The sequence below is a fragment of the Eleginops maclovinus genome, chromosome 10 (genome assembly GCF_036324505.1).
Source record: "Eleginops maclovinus isolate JMC-PN-2008 ecotype Puerto Natales chromosome 10, JC_Emac_rtc_rv5, whole genome shotgun sequence".
Lineage (NCBI taxonomy): Eukaryota > Metazoa > Chordata > Actinopteri > Perciformes > Eleginopidae > Eleginops > Eleginops maclovinus.
The window spans coordinates 19486690-19508562 of record NC_086358.1 but is presented as its reverse complement, the minus strand read 5'-3'; the positions used below and the strand labels follow the sequence as shown (position 1 = coordinate 19508562).

At 39.9% G+C, this 21873-nt stretch overlaps 1 protein-coding gene across 1 annotated transcript; it reads left to right on the top strand.

The window, feature by feature from the left end:
- Positions 1 to 1233: 1233 nt before the first annotated feature.
- adgra1a (adhesion G protein-coupled receptor A1a) lies at positions 1234 to 16571 on the top strand. Its single transcript, XM_063892690.1, has 6 exons — positions 1234 to 1297; positions 8067 to 8194; positions 9891 to 10014; positions 13455 to 13606; positions 14191 to 14286; positions 14376 to 16571. Exons 1-6 carry the CDS (start codon positions 1295 to 1297, stop codon positions 15853 to 15855), a joined length of 1983 nt encoding a protein of 660 aa, XP_063748760.1. The 5' UTR covers positions 1234 to 1294; the 3' UTR covers positions 15856 to 16571.
- Positions 16572 to 21873: the final 5302 nt, after the last annotated feature.

Here is a 21873-nt window from a genome sequence, read left to right as displayed (position 1 = left end):
TTCATCCCAGTGGTGGAAACAGTACTCACATATTATACCTAAGTAAAAGTAGAACTACTACAGTGTTAAAATACTCAGTTACAAGTCAGTTACACTCAGACAAGTTCACTTAAGTAAAAGTATAAAAAGTATCGGCATCAAAGTATACTTGATGTACCAAAGGTAAGGGATCTAATTTTGTGTTGTAGCTCAATTCAGAAACATATATCAAAAATACTGATGATTATTGATACCCTAATGTGTTCATCACAGCTGGTAAAGGTGGATCTAATTTGACTTAATTTACTTTATATGTATTTGATTAGCGAATAATTAGAATCTGCAAAGTAATGAGTAACTATATTTTGTCAGATATATGCATAGAATAAAAAATGTAAGTAAAGTACCCCCAAATCATTCTTATGTTCAATACTTAAGTAAATGTACTTCAATACATCACACCACTGCCTCACCCTACATCTATAACGGTGACTGGTTGCCATAGCTGCTGCCACAACCTGCAGCTGTTTGACAGTCGACGTCACCCATCCCCCGCCTCACGTGCCGCTTGCACTTTATTTAACCGGGTCTCCCCGCCCACGCTTACTACGTAACATGCGGCACATCGTTACAGGCGAACCGAGCGCACCGTCTCAGCTGCCGGACTGAGGAGGCTGAGATTCCGCTGAGAGGAGCACCAGCCCCGCAGGTGAGTCTGAACATAACCTTGATGTATTCTCATCTTATTTTCTCTAAAGGTAAATAACGAGATAAAATAATGGGGAAGTAATTATATTGTTGTCAATTTTCTTGACAAGATTATAGCGTAAGATGCACAGTAGGCTACAAACTGAAGATAAGCGTTAGGCATATCGGATGAACCGTGACCATGACACTGTCATCTCCCGCATGTCGTCACCTTAAAATAACATCATCATTTTAGAGTAGTCTCGATGTAACCTGACCATGATCTGTCTCCTCCCCCCGCCCATACCGCCTCTCAGATGGGAGTGTAGCTCATAAAGAGGCGCAGTGGCAGATGATTCTCCCTGATCAGATGGAGCCGGGACCGGGAGGCCGAGGCTGCTCCCCCGCGCTTCTGCCAGAGCCGCCGAGCTGGAGGCAGTGCACCGGCCTGTAATCCCACCATCCTCCGCCTGCTGCACCGGGACTGCATCCTCTGCTGCACCGGGAGTGTTGGAGCAAAAACACCAACTTTATAAAAGATTCCTCAGCCTCCATATGGAGGGTAGGGGGGCAGCAGGGACCTCCAGAAGGACCAGAGCTTCACATCAAGTGTAACTCCACTAAAGTCATGGTAAGATGCTTTTACCAGATATGTGGTATGCAGGGGTGGAAAAAGTACTCGGATATTTTTCTTACAGTAACAATACTGCAGTGTAAAATATTCTGAGTAAAAGTCTTGCATTCAAAATTGTATTTAAGTTCAATTAAAAACGTATTAGCACCACAATGTAGGCTACTTTAAGTATCAACATTGAAAGTACTGTTATGCAGAATGGCACATTCAAGCGACATATATTTTAAATGTCATGTTACAATTATTGATGCATTAATGTATTCATTACTTCAATGTTGCTCTTCGAGAAGGTGGGGTATATTGGAATGACTTACAAACTACTGGGTAGCTTAACCTATAATAATACATGATAATATTTTATTTAGATTTGTATTAATAATCTAAGTCTGCAAACTAACTAAATCTGTAAACGTAGTGTTTTAAATAATATCATAACGTGAAAATACTCAACTAAGGTACAAGTAACACATTTATTTTTACTTAGTACAGTACAGAACTTGAACCTCTTTCATGGCCGCCTGTCAGTGAGTGCATCAGGGGACAAATACTGCTGGTTATTAGGGTCACAAGCTATGGGGACACTTGAATCTCAAACTGGTGCTGGATCTGTTGAAAACTATAAAGACTGGTTCAGATCCAGAGATATATTTTTTAAGTTAAATAAGATTAGAAAAAAATAAAATGGTAACTACTCTTCATTATCAGCAACACTGGAGTTGAAATGAGGTTTCTAACCAGCTGCATGTCCTGCTATAGAGGCTAAATCACGGCTCAGCTCACTAACACTTTGTCACTGATGATATTATTTAAAAACTGTTGCGTGCTGATTGCTCAGTGGCAAAGTGTTTGCAAAGCTTTATTTTAGAAGTCTTTAAGGATGACTAGATTAACCCAGAAGTGGGCCCTGAGGCAGAAATTAGCTAAGGGCCCACACTGACGCCCCTGTCTTTGCAGTTTAGTAAAGTAACTATCAGTTTACATGTTATAATAAAATGCAGGATCCACACACAAAACACAACCTTAAGATAAAGTGTTCACCAATCAAAACACCCAGCATGCCGAGCAGTACTCTGCCTGTGAAAACAGTTCTGTCTCCTGTGGACATTTTTTTATTCCAGTTAGTCAAATGGAGTGAAGTTATGTATGCTAGGACTTGGAATATACATCTTAACAGAAATCATGCTTTACCAACTGGATATGTGTCATTTAAAAGTATCAACAATTAGCAGGAAGGGAGGGTCCATTGAAAGATGTTATGCATCATGTTCCATCATGGGAAGTTTAAAATGTAATGTTTTGGTGCTAATAGGATATTTCAGTACTACTTTCAGTCAACTTTGTTTAACCATTCTTGGGTATGGTTCAATGGGATGACAATTTTTTTCATTTTTAAGTGACTTGATAATCACTGTATGGATTTTCACAAAATTAGATTCAGACCTTCATGTTCCTCTCATGATTATTATAACTTAAGTAATCCTCTGAATTTTCCACTAGTGCCATCACAAATCCAATTATTTCAGTGCTGTGGACCAAACACATCCAAAACTTATATTGACATTTCTGTCAGCCTCTGCTGTAGCAATGTTAGTATGCTAACATGCTGAACGTAGATGGTCCATTAGGTAAACATTGTACCTACTGTTCACATTGTCACTATGACAATGTTAGGAGGACAGGGGCAGAACAAAAGAAGCCTAATTACAACATCTTAGCTCGTGACACAGATCGCGGTCGGTCATCTGAAGTAAGTGGAGCGTAGTGTGCACAGATCTCTGCTGCTGCATGTGCATGCCTGTATTTTTTCATTTTATGGGATCTGCAAAGGATTTAATCAGTCATGCTCTGTCTAATAGATGGGTTATTCAGTGGAGCGTGATGAGAGAGCATGCTGTCCCGGAGAGAGAGAGATGAGAGGGGGAAGACATGACAGTGTCTCTAAAATACAAGGCTTCGGAACACAAAGGAAAAGCGAGTTGACGCTGTCTTAAAGATGGAGCCAAGTTAGCTCTTGATTCCTGCCTCCACAGCAATGTTCAGCTTGAATTATGCACATGCAGGGCTGTGCTCCAGTGGGAGAGGAAGAAGGCCTAACTGTTGTTTGTAGGCACGTTTTGCCTTTTAACACAGAGGGAAAGCTAGACCTGTCCAGGAGAAGCACATCATTACTGTACATGAGTCACTTTCCTTAACCCTCCCACACACTGCTGCCTCCACAGACAAGCCATCGGATAAATGGTAGAAAAGCAAGTGCACTGATTAACGTTTCATCTGACGTGTTTGCTGAGACGCTCATGGAATCGTTTATTGACTTAGTGTTTTCTTTAAGTCAATAAACGAATCATGTTATGTCCTCCGAATATAAATTGACAACCAAAAATGTCACCACATTTGTAGGACAGTTGACAACTTCCGCTTGGGACGGCGACTTTGTGTTCTTGTCACTATGTCACTGAATAGAAAACCAAGCACATATATTAAAAGTTTTCATTTGAAAAGATTGTGAAAATTTGGTTTTAGATAGACAGACAGACAGACAGATAGATAGATACTTTATTTACTTAAATTGGGAAACTATTTTGTCAGTATTTAGCAGTGTTATCAATCATTACAGGAATTAAAAATATTCAGAAGATACAAATATAATAAATACAAAAATGTAGCGGCAGCAAGTATATACAATAGACATATAACACTAGAGCAACAAAATAATAAACAATATAACAGAAATATTGAATAAATAGAATACTCTACAATATTCAATCTCACTTAGCTACAGGAATATATAGAAATATCCTACAGACACATATTGGCATTGGATTATATATGGCATTCAAATTGTGCAAAGTAGCTTTTTTGCAATTGGTTGTTGTGGGTGAACCAGGAACTTTATTTTTTGGTACACATACAAACTGGTGATGGCAGAAGTTGTTTTTTTTTATTTTTGTCACTCATTGGTGACCGTGCATTAATATGCAATGGTGACGTAATATGAAAACACTGTAGAGCAAATAAACAGTCTGATGATTTTCATCGGTGGATGTGAAGGTCACGGACATATGACCAATACAGAGTCTCCATCATAAACTGTTTGTAAGCTACACTCGCCGGGATTAGAGACATGTTTCACCATATATAGGTTTGTAGTAGTTATTGGATGAAAGTGGAGTTCTTTAAACAGGTCAGAATGAGTTACTGTACATCAGCATGCCTGCTTGGTATTTGTGGAAGCCCATTTTCAGTTGTTGGTGCTTCAGGGCCTTTGTTCACCACTCACAGTAAGGGTGTGGACATTGTTTCAGTAACCCTGAAGAAGATATTACTGCTTGCTAGTGAAGCTAGGGTAGAGTGGTAAACGCTGACCTATATGCAACTTTCAAGAGGCCATATTCTGCTTTTTGGGGTTTTCTCTTTCCTGTAGTGTGTTCCATAGGTTTGTGTGCATGTAAATGGTCTGCAAAGGCTAAAATCCCTGTGTTCCCTCCAGAAGCAGTCTCCATTGTTTAATTCCGCAACATAGCGACATCACTAGGTAACACACGCGCTTCTATTCACTAGATTCTATTGATTCGATTTATTGTACGTGATAGGTGAAAGGGAAGGACATCTCTAAGAGGTCACAACAGAGCTAAAAAAAAACCATTTTGAGTTAAATTAGGCCTTGTAACAGATTTACCAGCACTTACTATGGTACAGTATTATCATTTTTAATGTATCTGCACTTTCCTTGTTGTTCGGAGTTTGAATCTTTATGTTTTTTGCACTTATTGTAAAATGTAGCTTTGGATAAAAGCGTCAGCTAAATGACATGTAATGTAATGTAAACAATCAGAGCAGACTGGGCTCTGGTTTCAGACAAAGGGTGAAAAGAGGTGCTGCAGCACAGCCAGTATAAAAGAAATAAAGAGCTTTTTGAACATTAAAGCATGGAGACATGTCCCATTAGAGACACTACATACTGATATGGACCTTAAATAAGCAACATATGTCCTCTTTTTAGTTTGGTCACAAAAATATAGCATTGTTATTTTTAGCGTGGTAGGTTGAATACACCTTCTGACAGCAGCTTAACATACAGCAGCTGAAAAAATTAAGAGACCACTTTCTCTTGCTTTTTATTTATAGGTATGTGAATGAGTTAAAACTTTTTTATTTTTTATTGTATTCTATAAACTACTGACAACATTTCTCTGTGTTCAACAGACACTGGAATGGCTAAATGTAGAGAGAAAGATTTAAGAAAAATGTGGAAGGGTCTCTTAATTTTTTTTTGAGCTTTATATCCAGTGGTGGAAGAGGTATTATAGTAAATCCTTTCGATCCATGTTAAAGTTAAAAAGTCAATCATTCACCAGTTTGAACCTTTCAAGAGTCAATGTCTGTTTTCTTAGTTTTCTAGTCAACATATCTTTGGATTTAAAACAAACACTGAAGAAGTAACAGAGTCTAGGGATTGGTAGTCCAACAATAAGTAATGAAAATAGTCCTTTGTTGCAGCACTATATACTATGAGAGGACTGGAGCAGGCTTTATAGTCTGAAATGAATTCATTATGTGGTTTGGTTTTCATATAACTTCTGTTCCAATAGAAACAAATACAGCTTCCCAATCAATGTCTGATAACTTGCCTTTTGGTAATTGAATATTATATATTTCAGGAGACACAATAATCCCTCTCACCATGGTTTACATGTTTAATGATGTGCACCAAGTTATTTTAAGACGGTGATGTCAGTGCAGTTAGGCAACACTACTGATACATTAAGCAGGAGTAAAATGACTTCCCACCTAAATCTGGCAAGCTGAGAGACTTTGCTTTAATAATGAAATCAATATAAATATCTAAAGTTTTATATTCACACTACACTGCAATGCAGCAGGGTTTTACAGTCACATTCGCTCAGTGTATGTGGCTAGATCCTGGTACGTCAGGAGACTTTATTATTGCACTGAACGAGCGTGAGTAATTGTTCAGAGCTTTGGAAACATGCAGCTCAGCCCGACCTCCAGAAGCAAGTCTGCAGGCTCCATGGAGTCATTCTGAGGAGCATCACTGAGCTGGCCGTTAGCAGGGATGTTAGCATTTGCATAAAGGAATCATGATTATTTTACAAGCATTCTTTGCTTCACTTTGCATATAACTGCATGTTGGCATCATTGTCATCAGATACTGGCATTTCTTTAGGCGCATTGCTTACTTGTTAAGATTAGGAACATGACTATCAAATTCATGTGTGCTTGCTAAACTGTAGCTATAATCAGGACCATGTAAGCCTAGCTTAGCACAAAGACCGGAAAGGGGGGAAGCAGTCTAATAAAATTACACCTAACACTTCTGAAGCTGACTGATGAACACATGGCTTCATGTAAACAGTTAAGTGCTCTAACACTCTAAACAAGTAACCACATGTGTCTTCTTGTGCTGTGTTCATATCATATGGATGGTAAAGATAAAAAGATTCATGTTTGGAACTGGTTTATATATTTGCAGAGTTGCTGGCACAGTGTTTTATCAAACATCTTTAGTGTTCATTAGTTTGAGAGACGGATCTGATGTGAGATGTTCATGCTTGTTTGAGTTCAGGCCTTTAGGAGCTGTCATGACTTAGATGTTGACCGAAATGGATTTTGCAATACCATTGGTACAGTGATGGACACACACACACACATTTTGTTTTGACCTCACAAACAAGGGTGACGCACTTGTTATTTACACCTAGTGGAAAATGTTGCACCTACAAAGGTTAAAACTGTCCACCTAAGTGCACTCAACTGTCCACCTTTATCTGGGTGATGAACTTCTAAATAATTAAACAGTGGAAATGGGAAAAAGCATTTTTGATCAGCAATACATTCACTCACAACTCAAAACAACACCATGGCTGTTAACTGTAGTCGAATCACATGACATTTACTAAATAACCCACATTATAGGAAGACTATTTCTCTAATAACACATGCAGGCCTTTACCATTTCGTCCATTTCATTTAACTTGTTTTCCCTTTCCTGATATATGCTCCCTTTCACTGCCAATAGAGTGATAAGAGGTAGACTCGTGTTTTAAGCGGTGTACCCCTTTGGATTGAATAATAATGGAATAATATAGCAAAATGACAAATAAAATACTAAATAAAACATTCATTTGAAATTAACACGTAGTGCTTAAACGTACAACATCCAGTGCTCACCAGACACATCTGCCAACCTGAGCTATAGCCAGACACCACAAACCAAATGGTTTGAAAAACAATAGTTCCAACGTACATCTTCCATTAACCCCTTTACAAATGGGAAGAGAATAACCAGACCAAGCATGTTAACAGTGAGCTTCAGAGAAGTTTGAAGGTGTAGTTATTTTTGACTTAACACAGAACAGTGCTCGCTCCTTACCTTTGCCTAGTCTTCAGGTTAAGCTAGCTAATTAATTAGGATATTAGTTCTGCTTTAACACACAGAAAATATGAGCTTGAAATCAAGCTGTAATTTTATTGTTTGGAAAGTGTAGAATATAGTTGCCCAAAATGTTAAGCTATTTCCTTACACCGAATTACGTAGGCAGACAAATGCACGATCGTTCTCCTGACCGAGTCGTGCCTGGCTTCGATCAACACCATCTGGGCTGTTCGGTTATAACTTTTGGCAACACTAAAGCCGTCATTGTTGTTTTCTCATTAAGCGAGGGTGTGTATCTCTCCTTGTGTTCTCTTAATTTTTCAAATAGATCTTATAATTCTGTTCTGTTTGTTAACCTGTGTCACGCTGCAGGATTTGAAGAGGGTGCTGTCTTTCCCTCCGTACCCCGGGGACTACCTGCACCCGGTGGTGTATGCCTGCACTGCAGTCATGCTGCTCTGCCTGCTGGTCTCCATCATGACCTATATCGTCCACCACAGGTGAGAAGACATTTATTGAAAACTCTGTTTTTTCAACCTTCACACAACTTGCAAACAACCAAGCCCAATACCATGAATGCATTTAGGGAGAGAGATTGTCTGTGGTGCAATGAGACCTCCATTTGTATGATAGAGCAGGCAGTGTGGTCACTCTGAACACTGTACCTTAAGACATGCTCTGTCACTTAGTTTAAGCCTACTGAGGTCTCATCCAGTTCATACTGACCCTGCAGTGATCCCCTCCTATCATGACTTCAATGTAAGAAATAGGGGACCAAAGTAATTCTTTTTAAAAATAAAAATCCATCAACACAATGAGACCATCCTGAAACAGACTGTCTGCCGATGCAATACTGTATGTTCAAGAGCATATTTTGTGATACTGTATATTTATTTTCAGACGATTTTCAAATGTTTAAAATAATGTCTTATAGCTTTGTAAACACAAACCAAATGTTTATGCCGTTTAAAAAGCCTTAACACACATGGTTCTAATACTCAAAAGTGCATTTCTTTATATAGCTACCTAAGTTGTGAAAAATGCTGTGTAAAGAATAGACCAACATAAATGAATAATATGTATATATATAATAGGGGTATATTGAGCAGTTCAAGTGACTCCAAACTGATGTGAGTCATATGACCTCCTCTCCATCACCTGGAAGAGGACAAACTGCAAAAACACAGGCTGACTCATCATTCACACTGAGAGGAGAAAACAAAGAAAAAGGTCCAAGATGTTCAGCACAAGGAATCCTGAGTAAAAACACAGGACCCTGAGAAGAAGGAGATGTAGCAGGAGATCAGACATGAAGCATGGCGGGGCGTGTCTGGATTATATTTCATAATCAGAAAGCAAAAATCCTATTGCATAGTTTGACGCAGTGTTGAACGATCTTGGTCTACTCAAATGTCATATTAGTTCCAGCTGAACTGTGCATGTGAAGCACTGAAGCATGGAACCAGGACAGTGGATGGTGATCTCCATCTCCTACAGTGAAGTCAAATAAGGGAGGGTCTCCTCAGGGTCTGGACAGAAAGAACAATTACAGCAAGTCATTAATCTGAAGTACATAGGGCATTTAGGCGATGAATTTGGGTTGATTTGAGAAGAGCATATCCTTCCTATTTAGGTTAAAGTTGATAATAAACAGATGAACTTAAAATGTTCTTAGTGTAAACATCTTCCTAGAATTTTATTTTTTGTATTTTTATATGTTGTTTCATAAATAAGTATTATTTAAATGACAGTTTCAATTAAAATGTCTGACATTAGCCCTTCATATAACTCCAACCCCATCCGTACATTCAGATTTGTTTTTGTGATTCAGAATACTAGCAATAAAGTTTGCATTTTTTCAGATTTATTTTATTGGTTCTATTTTAAACACAGCTAAATTATCTTTCTTGTTCACAGCTTTGCTGCTTTGATTTCTGCTTCCCATGCAGTGCATCCAGTGTTCGAACTATGCCGAGATTTTCGGGGGGTCCCATTTTTCTCTCGGGGGGGGCGCTTGCTCTTGCGCTTGACTCAGAGCGCGGATCTCGAAAACACTATTTTAGAGACCCCCCAACATTTCCCAAATCATGTTTTCGGGGGATCTCGTGTCAGTTTCAGGGGGTCTCGGATCCCCCGAGTCCCCCCGTAGTTCGGACACTGAGTGCATCCTTTTACCTGTGAGCTCCTTGTTTGCAGGGTGATCCGCATCAGCAGGAACGGCTGGCACACACTCCTCAACTTCCTCTTTCACACAGGGCTGACATTTGGAGTTTTTGCCGGGGGCATCAATCAGATCAACTTACCTTTTGTGTGTCAAATCGTAAGTTGTTGTTTTTCCACTTTTTCAGCATTGTGTTATCTCCCAGCACAGAGAACTGAGAGCTCCTTCAGTGGGTGCAGTTTGAGCTCTCTGTGGGGGCTATAGGCGTCACTGAGGGAGGCTTCAGTGTCCATGGGAGTGTGAAGATAAATCACCGCCATGAGCAAGAGTTGTTGAGGCTTGCTTCATAATATTTTCTGGGTTCCTTTCAGATTGCTCTTGTCTAAAATGTGTTCTGGCTGAAATATACAGAAAACTGCTTATAAAAGATGTTAGCCCACATCTGACTTTTTATGTCATTTACCACTAAGGGGTGCAAATTCACACAGAATGGAGTGCATCCATTGATATTTCCATGAATTGCCCATCACTTGCAACACCTATTTGCCATCTACACTGCAATATGACCATAAAGACTGCAATTCCTTTTTCTTTTTTTTTTACATTTGATTGCAATTATCCATATAGCAAAGCATAAACACGCTTGAGGCCGATGAGTCGTTGTTAGGGGGGGGGAGTCAGCCAGGGTCTTGTCAGGAGGAGGTTGCCAAAGTGTCCCTTCCATCCAAACATCCCGGAGGCAATTCAGAGAGAGAAGTAAAAATGAAAACCCAGGACTGAGAAAGAGCAGGGAGAAGGAGGAAATCCCTAGTTCCTCTATACAATACAATGTAAGGTATTTCCATTTATTTTTCATGACAGTTTCATAAACAGATTGTCACTGTTTTGCACAATAAATGAGTTTAAGCCTCTTATGGCGCTTCAGTTCCCACCAACTCTCTGGAGCCGTTAATATTCTCACTGTGACTGTGGGTGGCTATCAACGCTGATCTTTGGTAACTAGATTTTTGTGACTATGCTCATTTGCAGAGAAAGGGGACAATTAAGTTCCTTCATTTATATATGTGCAAATAGCACAGGGGCACTGAAATGCAATTTAAGGTGCATTTCAGCCTTTAATTAATGTATTCCACAGGCAGCACAATGCTTTCATCAGTTCTACCCATACAGTCTCTGATTCTATCATGAGAATGAGAGGATAATATGATGACGTTGTTTTTTTATATACAGTGGTATGCAAAAGTTTGGGCACCCCTTAGGAAAACCACTGCATCAGTTTGTCACTTGCTGAGCTTTTGAAGCAGCAACTTCATTTTAACATATGTTATACCTTATGGTAACAGAAACATCTCAGTAGTGAAATAACTTTTATTGGTCAAACAGAAACATGTTTATGTGCATTCAAACAAAAATAGGCATGTGCATAAATTTGGGCACCCCTAAGAAATAATTCCATTAATATTTAGTATTGCCTCCTTTTGCTGCAATAACGGCCTGTAGACGCCTCCTGTAGCCACAGACAAGTCCCTTAAGCCTGGCAGGTGGTATTTTGGCCCATTCTTCCACACAAAACGTCTCCAGTTCAGTCAGGTTTCTTGGCCTCCGTGCATGGACAGCCTTCTTCAAATAAATCCATACATTTTCAATGATGTTAAGGTCTGGGGACTGGGATGGCCATTCCAGAACATTGTACCTGTGCTTCTGCATGAATTCCTTGGTGGATTTTGATCGGTGCTTAGGATCATTGTCCTGCTGAAAAATCCAACCCCGGCGTAGCTTCAACTTTGTGACTGACTCTAGAACATTCTTGTCAAGAATCTCCTGGTACTGTAAGGAATTCATGTGGCCCTCAACTTTAACAAGTTTTCCAGTACCTGTGCTAGCCACACAGCCCCATAACATGATAGATCCTCCACCAAATTTTACAGTGGGCAACAAGTTCTTTTCATTGAATGCAGTGTGTTTTTTTCGCCATGCATACCTGTTCATGTTATGACCAAATAACTCAATCTTGGTCTCATCTGACCACAGTATTTTGTTCCAAAATGCTTCTGGCTTGTCCAGATGTGCTTTTGCATACCTCATGCGACTCTTCTTGTGATTAACACTCAGGAAAGGCTTTTTGCACATCACCCTTCCAATGAGCTCTTCCTGGTGCAAAGTACGCTGGATTGTGGAACGGTGAACAACTACACCATCAGCAGCCAGATGTTGTTGTAGTTCTCTGGAGGTGGTCTGTGGCTTCTCTGTGACCATTTTCACCATCCTTCGCCTGTGCCTTTCCCCTATTTTTGTCGGCCTACCACATCTTTCCTTCACACGGACTGTTCCTGTGGCCTTCCATTTCACAACTACGTTTCTGACTGTGGAGACAGACAGTTTAAACCTGTCAGATAATTTTTTGTACCCTTCTCCTAATTTATAATGTTGGATTATCTTAGCTTTCAGGTCAGTGGAGAGTTGTTTTGAGGTCCCCATCTTGCCACTCCCTAAGAAAGAACCTAGGCCAGGCACAGCCAGCTATTACCTATGTTAAATAGCCTTTTTCATGATTGGTTCCACCTGTCTTTGTAATTGAAGGTCTAATGAGCTAATCAAAGCAATTTTGTGCAGCAACCTGTCAGCTATAAATCCGTACAGGTGTTGAAATGAATGCTATTTATAAGGGTGCCCAAACTTTTGCACATCCCATTTTTTGCATTTTATTTTATTATAATAAAACTATGTAATGCTACCCTAAGAATTTTGGTCTGGAAAACACTAAAACGTCTACATCTTTGTAGGAAAACAAATGTTGTTGCTGTGATCTTCTATTATAAAGGAAAAGCAAATTGTCATGAAATCTCAGAGGGGTGCCCAAACTTTTGCATACCACTGTATCACTTTCAAACATACTACAGCCATGCTTAGCTCTGTGGGGTTGCACTGAGGCACACTGGTGCTTTATTAACATGCTAATGCTATGCTAACTATAATGTAATTGAGTGAATTAGCTCAGTTATTGGATGACAGCAGCTACAATACGTCCAGTCAGAGCACAGAGGCTATGTTTACTCTTCATTCCCAATGTCATCAGAGATGTAAAGCTTGGTTTAGCATAAAGACTTTAGCAGAGGGAGACAGTGACAGCCACTTACATGAACAAGGTTGCCAATTCATGTAATATTATCAGTAACATATTTCCTTCTTTGACAATTCTAAATGCTTGCTGTGAAAAAAGCCTGTTGTTGGCTTTTCTGAACAATAATGTTAGCTGAACAGGGTAAACAAAACAGCTCGTTAGCAAGCTAACTGTTAAACAGCTAATCAGAACCCAGAGTCTTGCTGGGATGGTAGGAAGATGCCTAGAGACGTGGGCGGTAACATTTCAATGTCCGCTGTACGTAATCTAATCACAGCCCTTCCTTCTTGAATGTTGATTACTGTTTATCATCTGCCCTACTTGCTCCAGTAACAAAGGTAAAAGGACCACACATTAAAACACAAACAGAATGAAGTTCACCGGCTGCTTCATCTGTATGCGCACTCATTATGGCTGTTCTGTTGGACAATGATCTCATATTGCTTTTTATAATCTCTTTCAACCTGATCTGTCATAGGTTGGCATTGTACTCCACTATGCTTCTTTGTCCACCATGCTGTGGCTGACATTTACTGCTAGGAACATTTGTAAAGATGTGTCCAAAGACCCACTCCGGGCCCACAACAGGACTGGGTCGGCCCAGACTCGAAACAAACCAACTATCCTACGGTAAGCTTTAAACAATCTGCCTTTCCAACCTTTATAATAGCGTGATGTGAGGCAGCTTTAAGATGTTAAACTGTATTGCCAGGATTATAGCAGTGATGCACATGTCCTCGGATCCAAGATTTCGTGCAGATTTTTAGAAAGCAAATTTGGTATGTTATATAAGCCAACCGGTCCTCATGCAGTTCATTCTTGAGTGTCCTTGCAGACGTGCAGAAGTTAACATTAATACTTGGTTAATTGGTGCTGTCAATAGAAATACAAATAAATAAGTCTGGGCTTGTCTGCACCTTTAAGTTTATTTATTTATTTGTGATCTTGTACTTTAAAAAAATATATTATTGTTTGTGTTCTCTCCCATTATGTCATTAAGTATGGTATTCCTGTCATGCTATGTTTTTTCTTTATTATTTCTTGTTGGATGTTCTGTTTGTCTTCTATGTTGAAAAACAGAAGCATGATTCCACCCCAAAGAACTTTGTACTACTACTTACACTTGTAGGCTTCTTCTCAATAAAAAATATTTGAAACAGAAATACAAATAAATATGGGTTGGATTAAATGTATAATTTAAAACCTTTTTGCAGGTTTTATCTCGTAAGTGATGGAATTCCTCTCATAATTGTTGGAGTTACCGCAGCATTTGGTATGGACAACTATGGCAGCAGGGATGACGCTTTGTAGTAAGTACTCTGTTCAGCATTTCTGAACAATCATGTTTTCATTCAGTCTTTAGTGAATAATAAATGTTTATGTCTCTGTGTCTTTTCAGTTGCTGGATGGCATGGGAACCAAGCTTGGGAGGTTTCTATGCCCCTGTGGGTTTTCTGGTCTTAGTGGTCTGTGTGTATTTACTGTGCACATACATCCAGCTCAAACGGCACCCTGAGAAGAAGTACGAGCTGCGCCTTCTGAGTGAGGAGCAGCAGCAGCTATCATCCAGCGACTCTAACCATCACTGCCACACCGACACTGGGGGGGTCTCTGGGCCTGCGGGGGATTGTCCACCATTTGCAACAGGCGTGACGGTTCTGGCCAATGAGCATTCATTTAAATCTCAGCTGCGGGCAACAGCCTTCACCCTCTTCCTGTTCCTGTCCACCTGGGCTTTAGGAGCATTAGCAGTATCACTTGGACATTTTCTGGATATGATATTCAGCTGCCTGTATGGGGCTTTTTGTGTCACTCTGGGACTCTTCCTTCTAATTCAGCACTGTGCTAAACGTGATGATGTGTGGCACCGCTGGTGGGCCTGTTGCCCGTCTAAGTCCAAGTCTGAGGACAGGAATGGGGACAGACAGAGCCAGAGGCAGGAGCTTCATCAGCCACAGTGCCACCTGAGCTCCCCATGCTCCGGCAAGCAGCCTCTACTCTCTCCTTACATTGTGCCCAGTTCCTACATCACACCACCTTCACAGAGTCCCCCAACCAATCACACAGGTCCATGCTGTGTGGCTGTCATGAGTCCTGTTACTGCCCCCCTCTCACCTCTCCCTGAGCAACTGCCCTCCCCTCGTCCACAGACGCTCTCTGACGAGCTCCCCCGTCCCGCCCTGCCTCTACAGAGCTGCCTTAACGACAGGACAAAGTCCCGCTCCTTCAACCGTCCACGTCCATGCCTTCAGGACTATCGCTCCCATCTGACTTCCACCAGCATGGATGGGAGTGTGCACAGTTCCCACCTAGACAGCCCTCACGCACCACACCACCTTGCTGGCTCGCCATTGGTTTGCCACAGCCCTCACCCAGACCTGCAGCTCCCCTGCCCCAGCCCTCTCTTGGATAAGCAGCTGGCTTCCTGCCAAAGCTTGTTACGCCAGAACTCCTGCCACAGCGTACAAGACTCAATAGCTTCCTGTCACAGCCATGCACACAACATGCATGACAGCATTACTTCCTGTCACAGTCTCCTCATGCCTTCTCACGGGGTGCACTCCTGCCAGTGGCACATGTACAGCTCAGCAGATCACTCCTCTACTACAAGCTGCTGTGAGAAGCCTGAGCCCTTCACCTTGCAATATCAGCAAGACCCCGACACGTACAGCAGCGTGTCAAACACAAGAGATAAAGAAAAGGATAAACTCTGCGTAGAGGAACAGGGTTTCCCAAGAAACACTCTGCCTCGGCAAGGCACTATGGGCCGGCGAGGAACCATCGGCAGGAACAGGAGCCTGCAGGAAGAAGGCCTGTTTGGGTCGGATGGAGCAGGAACCATACGGACTGGCCCTTGGAAAAATGAAACCACTGTATAGTTTTCTTATACTTGTACCAGTACGTATGGCCAGACCTTCTTCCAGCTGCCCTGTAATCAAGTTACTCCTTAAGTGTTTGGTTCTCAATGCCTTCAGCTGTCCCCTTTCTCAGTGAGGCTTCGTATCCTGATATTTCACCACCCTTTATGACACTTTTTTTTTTTAATCTTACAAGGGATTTTCCAACACAAGAAAGGTTTGAATAATTATGAATTATTATTCTGCTACATTTAAAGTTGCAATCAGTACTGTAGCTTTTGGGTCCCAGTGGATCTGTAGTAGGCAAATTCACAGCAACAAGGCCCTGAATTTAAACCCTGCACACCTTTGGTTGGCGTTATAAATGTTTAATGTTTGTGTGAGTTGATCCACATTCCACCTACATCCACAAATGCAAATTGTACAGCATAAATGAATCGTCCAAAATAATATACTTGATCCTGAACCAACTCGAGGACAGTCAGAGTAGACCCAAATGTTGCTCTTAAACCTAACAAATATGAAAGATGATCTTGCTCATAAATACTATGTTGACCAGCAGTCATTACTGAACAAGTGTTGTTTGTTCAACTATATTGAGATTTAAAATAAGTGACAACTACAAAAGGTTGTTATATCCAATACGGTCACAATGCAGCTCCTATCTAAATGAGCTGCAAATGTGTATTTATGCAGAGGAAACAAGCAAAAGGTTGGCTAAACTGTAAAAAATACAAGTTAAGCAGGGCTTGAGCTAAAATAAATCATAGCTGGATGTAAACTTTCAGCTTTTGGCAGGGACAAATTCACCTGGTATGGATTGAGCCTGCTGATAGTATCATAAATTGCAAATCATTTTCAACTGCTGTCTTCAGTTCAGATTCACAAAAAAAACACCCATAACGTTTTGCAGCTATGTGCAATTTGCTTACTTTTTTGCGTCTGTCAAAGTATAAATATTGCCTTTGCGCCTCACAAGCGGTAGGCAGAACATTGACAGAAAAAAAAGAAAATGTATTCTCCGACTTCTAGCATTGGTCCTGACTGATCAGGAGAGGCCTTAAAGTAAGGAATTTAAACGTGACAGAGATAAATGATATTTTGCATATCTTTTGCATGGTTTGGGTCCCATTTTAGTGAAAACAGTAAAGTCGCACTGATAATCTATGGTATTGATGCCAGCAGTGACGTGCGGTGAAGTTCATGGCTGGTGAGGCACTGACGTCATCACAATCAGATTTGAACTGGACTCACTAGCACCCCCTGCCATGAGGCAGGAGAACTGCGTGCCTCACCTAGTCTCTCTTCGCAGCGGTTTTGCTCAGCACAAGAGACACGTTACAGACATACAGTTGACAAAAAACACTGTATATTATATACACCAGCTAAAGTATGGAAATGAGTTAATATAGCCAGAGTGTTTGAACATTTTAATAGCGACATACAGACAGACAGCAGTTACAGTCTCCCTGTATAGCATGTCAGCAGGTTGGTGCCTCACAGAGCAGCCGTTCTCAGTGTTTGAACGTGAATATGAAAATTCAGCGATTTTGGATCAAAATAATGTAAAACTGGTGAAATTAAAAGGAAAATAATTTTATAATACAAACAACTGGATAAATATGATCATTACATTTATTTCTTCATTTTACTTTTCATGATGAGGGGAGGCAGGTGAGGCACGGCCTCACCGCACGTCACTGGATGCCGGCTTCAAAAGACTTGTAACCTTTTGTGAATTTGCCCCTCAGTGTCTTCCAGTCATAGGTATTACTTTAACATTTTATTTGTATTTTTCTATTTTTAATTATAAAACCCCCACTAATATTCATTTGACATCTTTAACACTCAAAACCTCATCGACCAGAACGGAAAGCTGCTGTGTTCACTGCAGTTTTGGAAAACCTAGCCTACTATGCCGAGTGCATTGGAATAGTTTCATCAGCCATTGAGGAGGTTTAACTATAATGAAAACAAACATCTGCTAACCCCCTGCTAATATACAGTGTTATGCAAACATTCAGTCAAATGTCACTGATTGCACCTTTAAATACTTGGATTGATCGTTTTGAAGATATTTGAAATGTGAGTGGTTACACATGTGAAAACACTTTTGAGTCAGTGTGAGCATGTGTTTGTTTTTTATGTGTGCAACAGTGCATGAACAGATACAACCGTGGTGTGTTTTTGTGATATATGTATTTATAATTATGGAATCACCCTTGAACAATTTTAAATTAATCAATATTGATAAAGATATATGAAGCCTATGAAGATTTTCTATGGAGACACTTTACGTATGCTGCCAAACAGAGTCAAATAGACTCTTATCTGACAAATGTTGCACTAGTATGTACAATAGTAACTCACCTGGTGAGGTAATAATTCCAAAAATACTGCTATGTGCTACAAAGCACAAACTTTTTTATAGTGCCATAAGGATGTGCCAGCTTTCACTGTGATGAGACACTACACACTACTCATTCTCAATGAGTGTTGAGAGGTCATACAGTTTGTAGCATCATACAAACTTGAACTCAGGTTTTAGAAGTTCATCAGCAGCCATGTCAAGTTGTTCCAGAAACTTCCATGCTTTCTCTAGAGAGGTGTTAGCGCTTAACCCGTCATTAACAGCGTAGCTAGGCTCACTTTCTGTTCTCACAGGAATGAATAAGGTTGACTTTGGAAATCTAGCTCTCCAGACTAGCCTAGTTCAGGTAAGGCTAGTTTTCAGGCCCCTCTTAGCCTGAAAAATCTGTTGGATGATGGCTGTGTGTGGAGCTCTATGGAGCTAAGTAGCATTAGCTTAGCCTAGCATAAAGTTCTAGCATGTGACTTAAAATACATACAAATTAAATAAACCAGATAAAAGGTGTTGAGCCTCATAGGTGCTGGGAAGTGTGTTTTTGGACTTTGGACAGAACAAGGCTAACTGTTAGCCCCTACTCTCTTGCTTTTTGCTAAGCTAAGCTAATCACACACCAGCTTTAGCTCCATACTAAAAGGCACGGACATGAGAATTACGATAATCTTCTTATTTTTTTCTCAGAAATAAAGTTATGTTCATACAAAAAAAAGAGACTAAGTCCTGACCCTGTATTTGTGAGGTCATTACTGATAGTGACAATATAATCTTAAGTATTAAGTTTTTCTGTAGTTTTTAACACTATTTTATGACCTTCACTAACAAATGCACTAACAAAAAACTGAGCTCATTAATTTATTTTGTAGAGAAAATATTATCACAGACACATCTTTTGAGCACATTTAACTTTGTATGCTCAGTGGAATTAATATCTCTGTGTCTTCAAATATAATTGATCTTTTAAAGATGTTTTCCTGTGCTCAAAATGTCATGTCATGCCTTCAGAAACGAGACACACGTAACACCACAGTCAGAGGGAGTTCCACATAGAGCCGGAGAGAGTTGAGTTTATTATTTGTCAATCTTAATCCTGGTTCAGTGAGCTAGGATCACTGAAACCAGGCTCTTTACAGAAAGCCATGCTTTTCTGAGCCTTCATGAAACACCTCTCTGGTTTGTGGTATTAAGCGGCACATTTGGAGTGGAAGTTCAGGCTGTAAAATTTCACTCATCCATGTATTTTACTTTACTTTAAGGCCATACTCAGGCCTTCATCCTTGTGTTGATTTAGAGAGATGAGTAATTCAACTCTGTTGTAGGTTAAACACAGAGGTTCACTAATGTGTCAGCATATCCCAGTTTGATGTAGGCTTAGCTGTGATCATCGAACGACACTAACCCTCCGCCTGACATTGATGAGTGTGTACATGTGACGTGCCGTTGTGTCCCAGTGTTGCGACAGCTTTAGCATCTTCCAGGCCCCAGGCAGGAGCACCTGACACTGAAGGATGCTGTTCAGTCAGAGAATCTTAATGTGCCATTTTATATTCCTCACTTTTATTGTGGATTTTTCTCAACAGTGTAAAGGAACAACGTGACACCTTGTAAGACAAAGGGAGTAACAATATGAGCACTGTGTGTTGTCTGCACTAGAAATAAAGATTTACTGTGCTACACAGCGTGAGTTATTGTTCTCTTTCTGTACGAGCTACCAGCAGCTTTAATAACTTTGAAAACTTCTTGTATAATTCAACAGTTAACAGTATAATTAAAATAATAAAATACAGAAAAGCTGCTACCAGAATGTTACATTTCATAAGATAAAAAGTAAATAAAATCATAAAATTCCATTATTATTCAAATATTAATGTATTTGTCTGAGTTCTATTGATATTCTACAACAGCAGTTATTTTGGGAGGAATGTTATACCACCTTAATTATGTTTTTTTCCTTTTTTTAACAAACTTGTCGGCATAATGTTAACTGACAACATTTTTCATTAGCTCTCCTACAATATTCTAATAAAAACTAGAAACTCAAGTATGATTCAGGTTTTTATGGTTTTATGGCACAACACAAGAGTGGTATATTAACATAATGTGGCAGATGGGCAGATGAGGAAGTTGAGTCATACAGGCCATCAGCACCAACCATGCATGTCTCAAACAGCACACACACACGAAGCATCAGCTTAATGCAAATTGTCACCGTCACACAGTTGTCACGGTCCTATGGATTTGTTGCCCAGTGTCTTATTAAATGAGTCTGTCAAAAGGCTTATGATTATGTTCCTGATTAGACTAGATTGAATTGTGTTGGGAAGGCTTTGTTTGAGGCTTTTTCCTTCACTGCATATCCAGTGGGACTCTATCAATGTATGTTTTCTATCATGAGTTTTAGATCTGTGTGAACAATTTGAAACTGAAGCCTAAAGGCAGACAACAAAGGATGAGGAGGAAAGAAACAAAGATGTTTGCTGTGTTGCTGATCTCTTGATGAAAAATGAATGACAACCTTTATCCCAAACATTTCTGAGTATGTTAGTGTCCTGAAATGAAACCAATGTTGAGTTGAGGGCATCAATCATCCCCTGCTGCGACCACCACCACCAAGTGACATGACGCTGTGAAAAACAAGTCAGACTGCCCTAGGTTCAACATAAGGCGTGCACTCCTCTAATGACACACAGTTTATGTTTCTGCATCATATTCTCATTCACCATTTTGTACAATATTCTTTTTGTGGATTCTCCTCCAGCAACACAAGTACTCAGTGCGCCTGCTCAAACCCCTGAACTGTTCAGGTATCAATTAGGTTAATGTAAAGTAGGTACATTTGAAGTTTTAACTACCTTGTTAGGTTTAGGAAACTATTGTGAGTTCAAGTAATTACGGATCTAAAGTAACTTACATATGTGGCGTTAGTTAAGAAAGTTAGTCATGTAACAAAAGTATGCTAAAACAAGGGAACATCGACATTTAAAACGTCAAATGACTTCCTGATCTGATACGATAAGATACACTTTCATCAATAAATGCAATATATACTGTAGATATATGAATAAAATATGAACATGATAATATATATATATAACTACAGTAGAGTGGGGTGCTGATGAAAGATGTTTTTAGTCTGACCCGAAAGTTGGCATTGCAAGTGCTGCAGGCACAAAAAACATTGGGATTTTTTCCATTGGATTTTCAAAGTATTGCAGAGAATAAGATTTGTGACCAAGTCACGTTTTATGATGCTTACAGGTTTTGTTCAGTAGGATAATCTCCACATATTAACCCCACTTTTATACATATCGAAGTGCAAATGTAGTCCCCTGAAGCAAAAGCATTATAAATACGGCTATAAATAGTCTACATGACGGTTTCATGGCTGTGCATCATCACCGCTAAGCTAAAGGCGGCTAATGTTCGACTTTTAGTCACTTGTCATTTTTCCTCGACACATACAGTAGAAGTTTCAGACATTTACAAGTGCGGTGTACTGATGTGTTTTATGTGGTAGAATTAAACTCATACTCATTCCTGCACCACTCTGTGTGCAAGTGTTCCAGTGAGAGTGCAGAATCAGAACCAGAATCAAGTTTATTGCCATCTACGTAACACATTCAAGGAATTTTATTTGATATCTGGTGGTGCGAACATAAACAATCTAAGAAAAT

What these genes read in the sequence shown, in the direction of transcription:
- adgra1a (XM_063892690.1), top strand. An exon ending in TACCTTTTGTGTGTCAAATC is followed by an intron (nt 10,015 to 13,454) that starts GTAAGTTGTTGT and finishes GATCTGTCATAG; the next exon opens with GTTGGCATTGTACTCCACTA. An exon ending in AGCAGGGATGACGCTTTGTA is followed by an intron (nt 14,287 to 14,375) that starts GTAAGTACTCTG and finishes GTGTCTTTTCAG; the next exon opens with TTGCTGGATGGCATGGGAAC.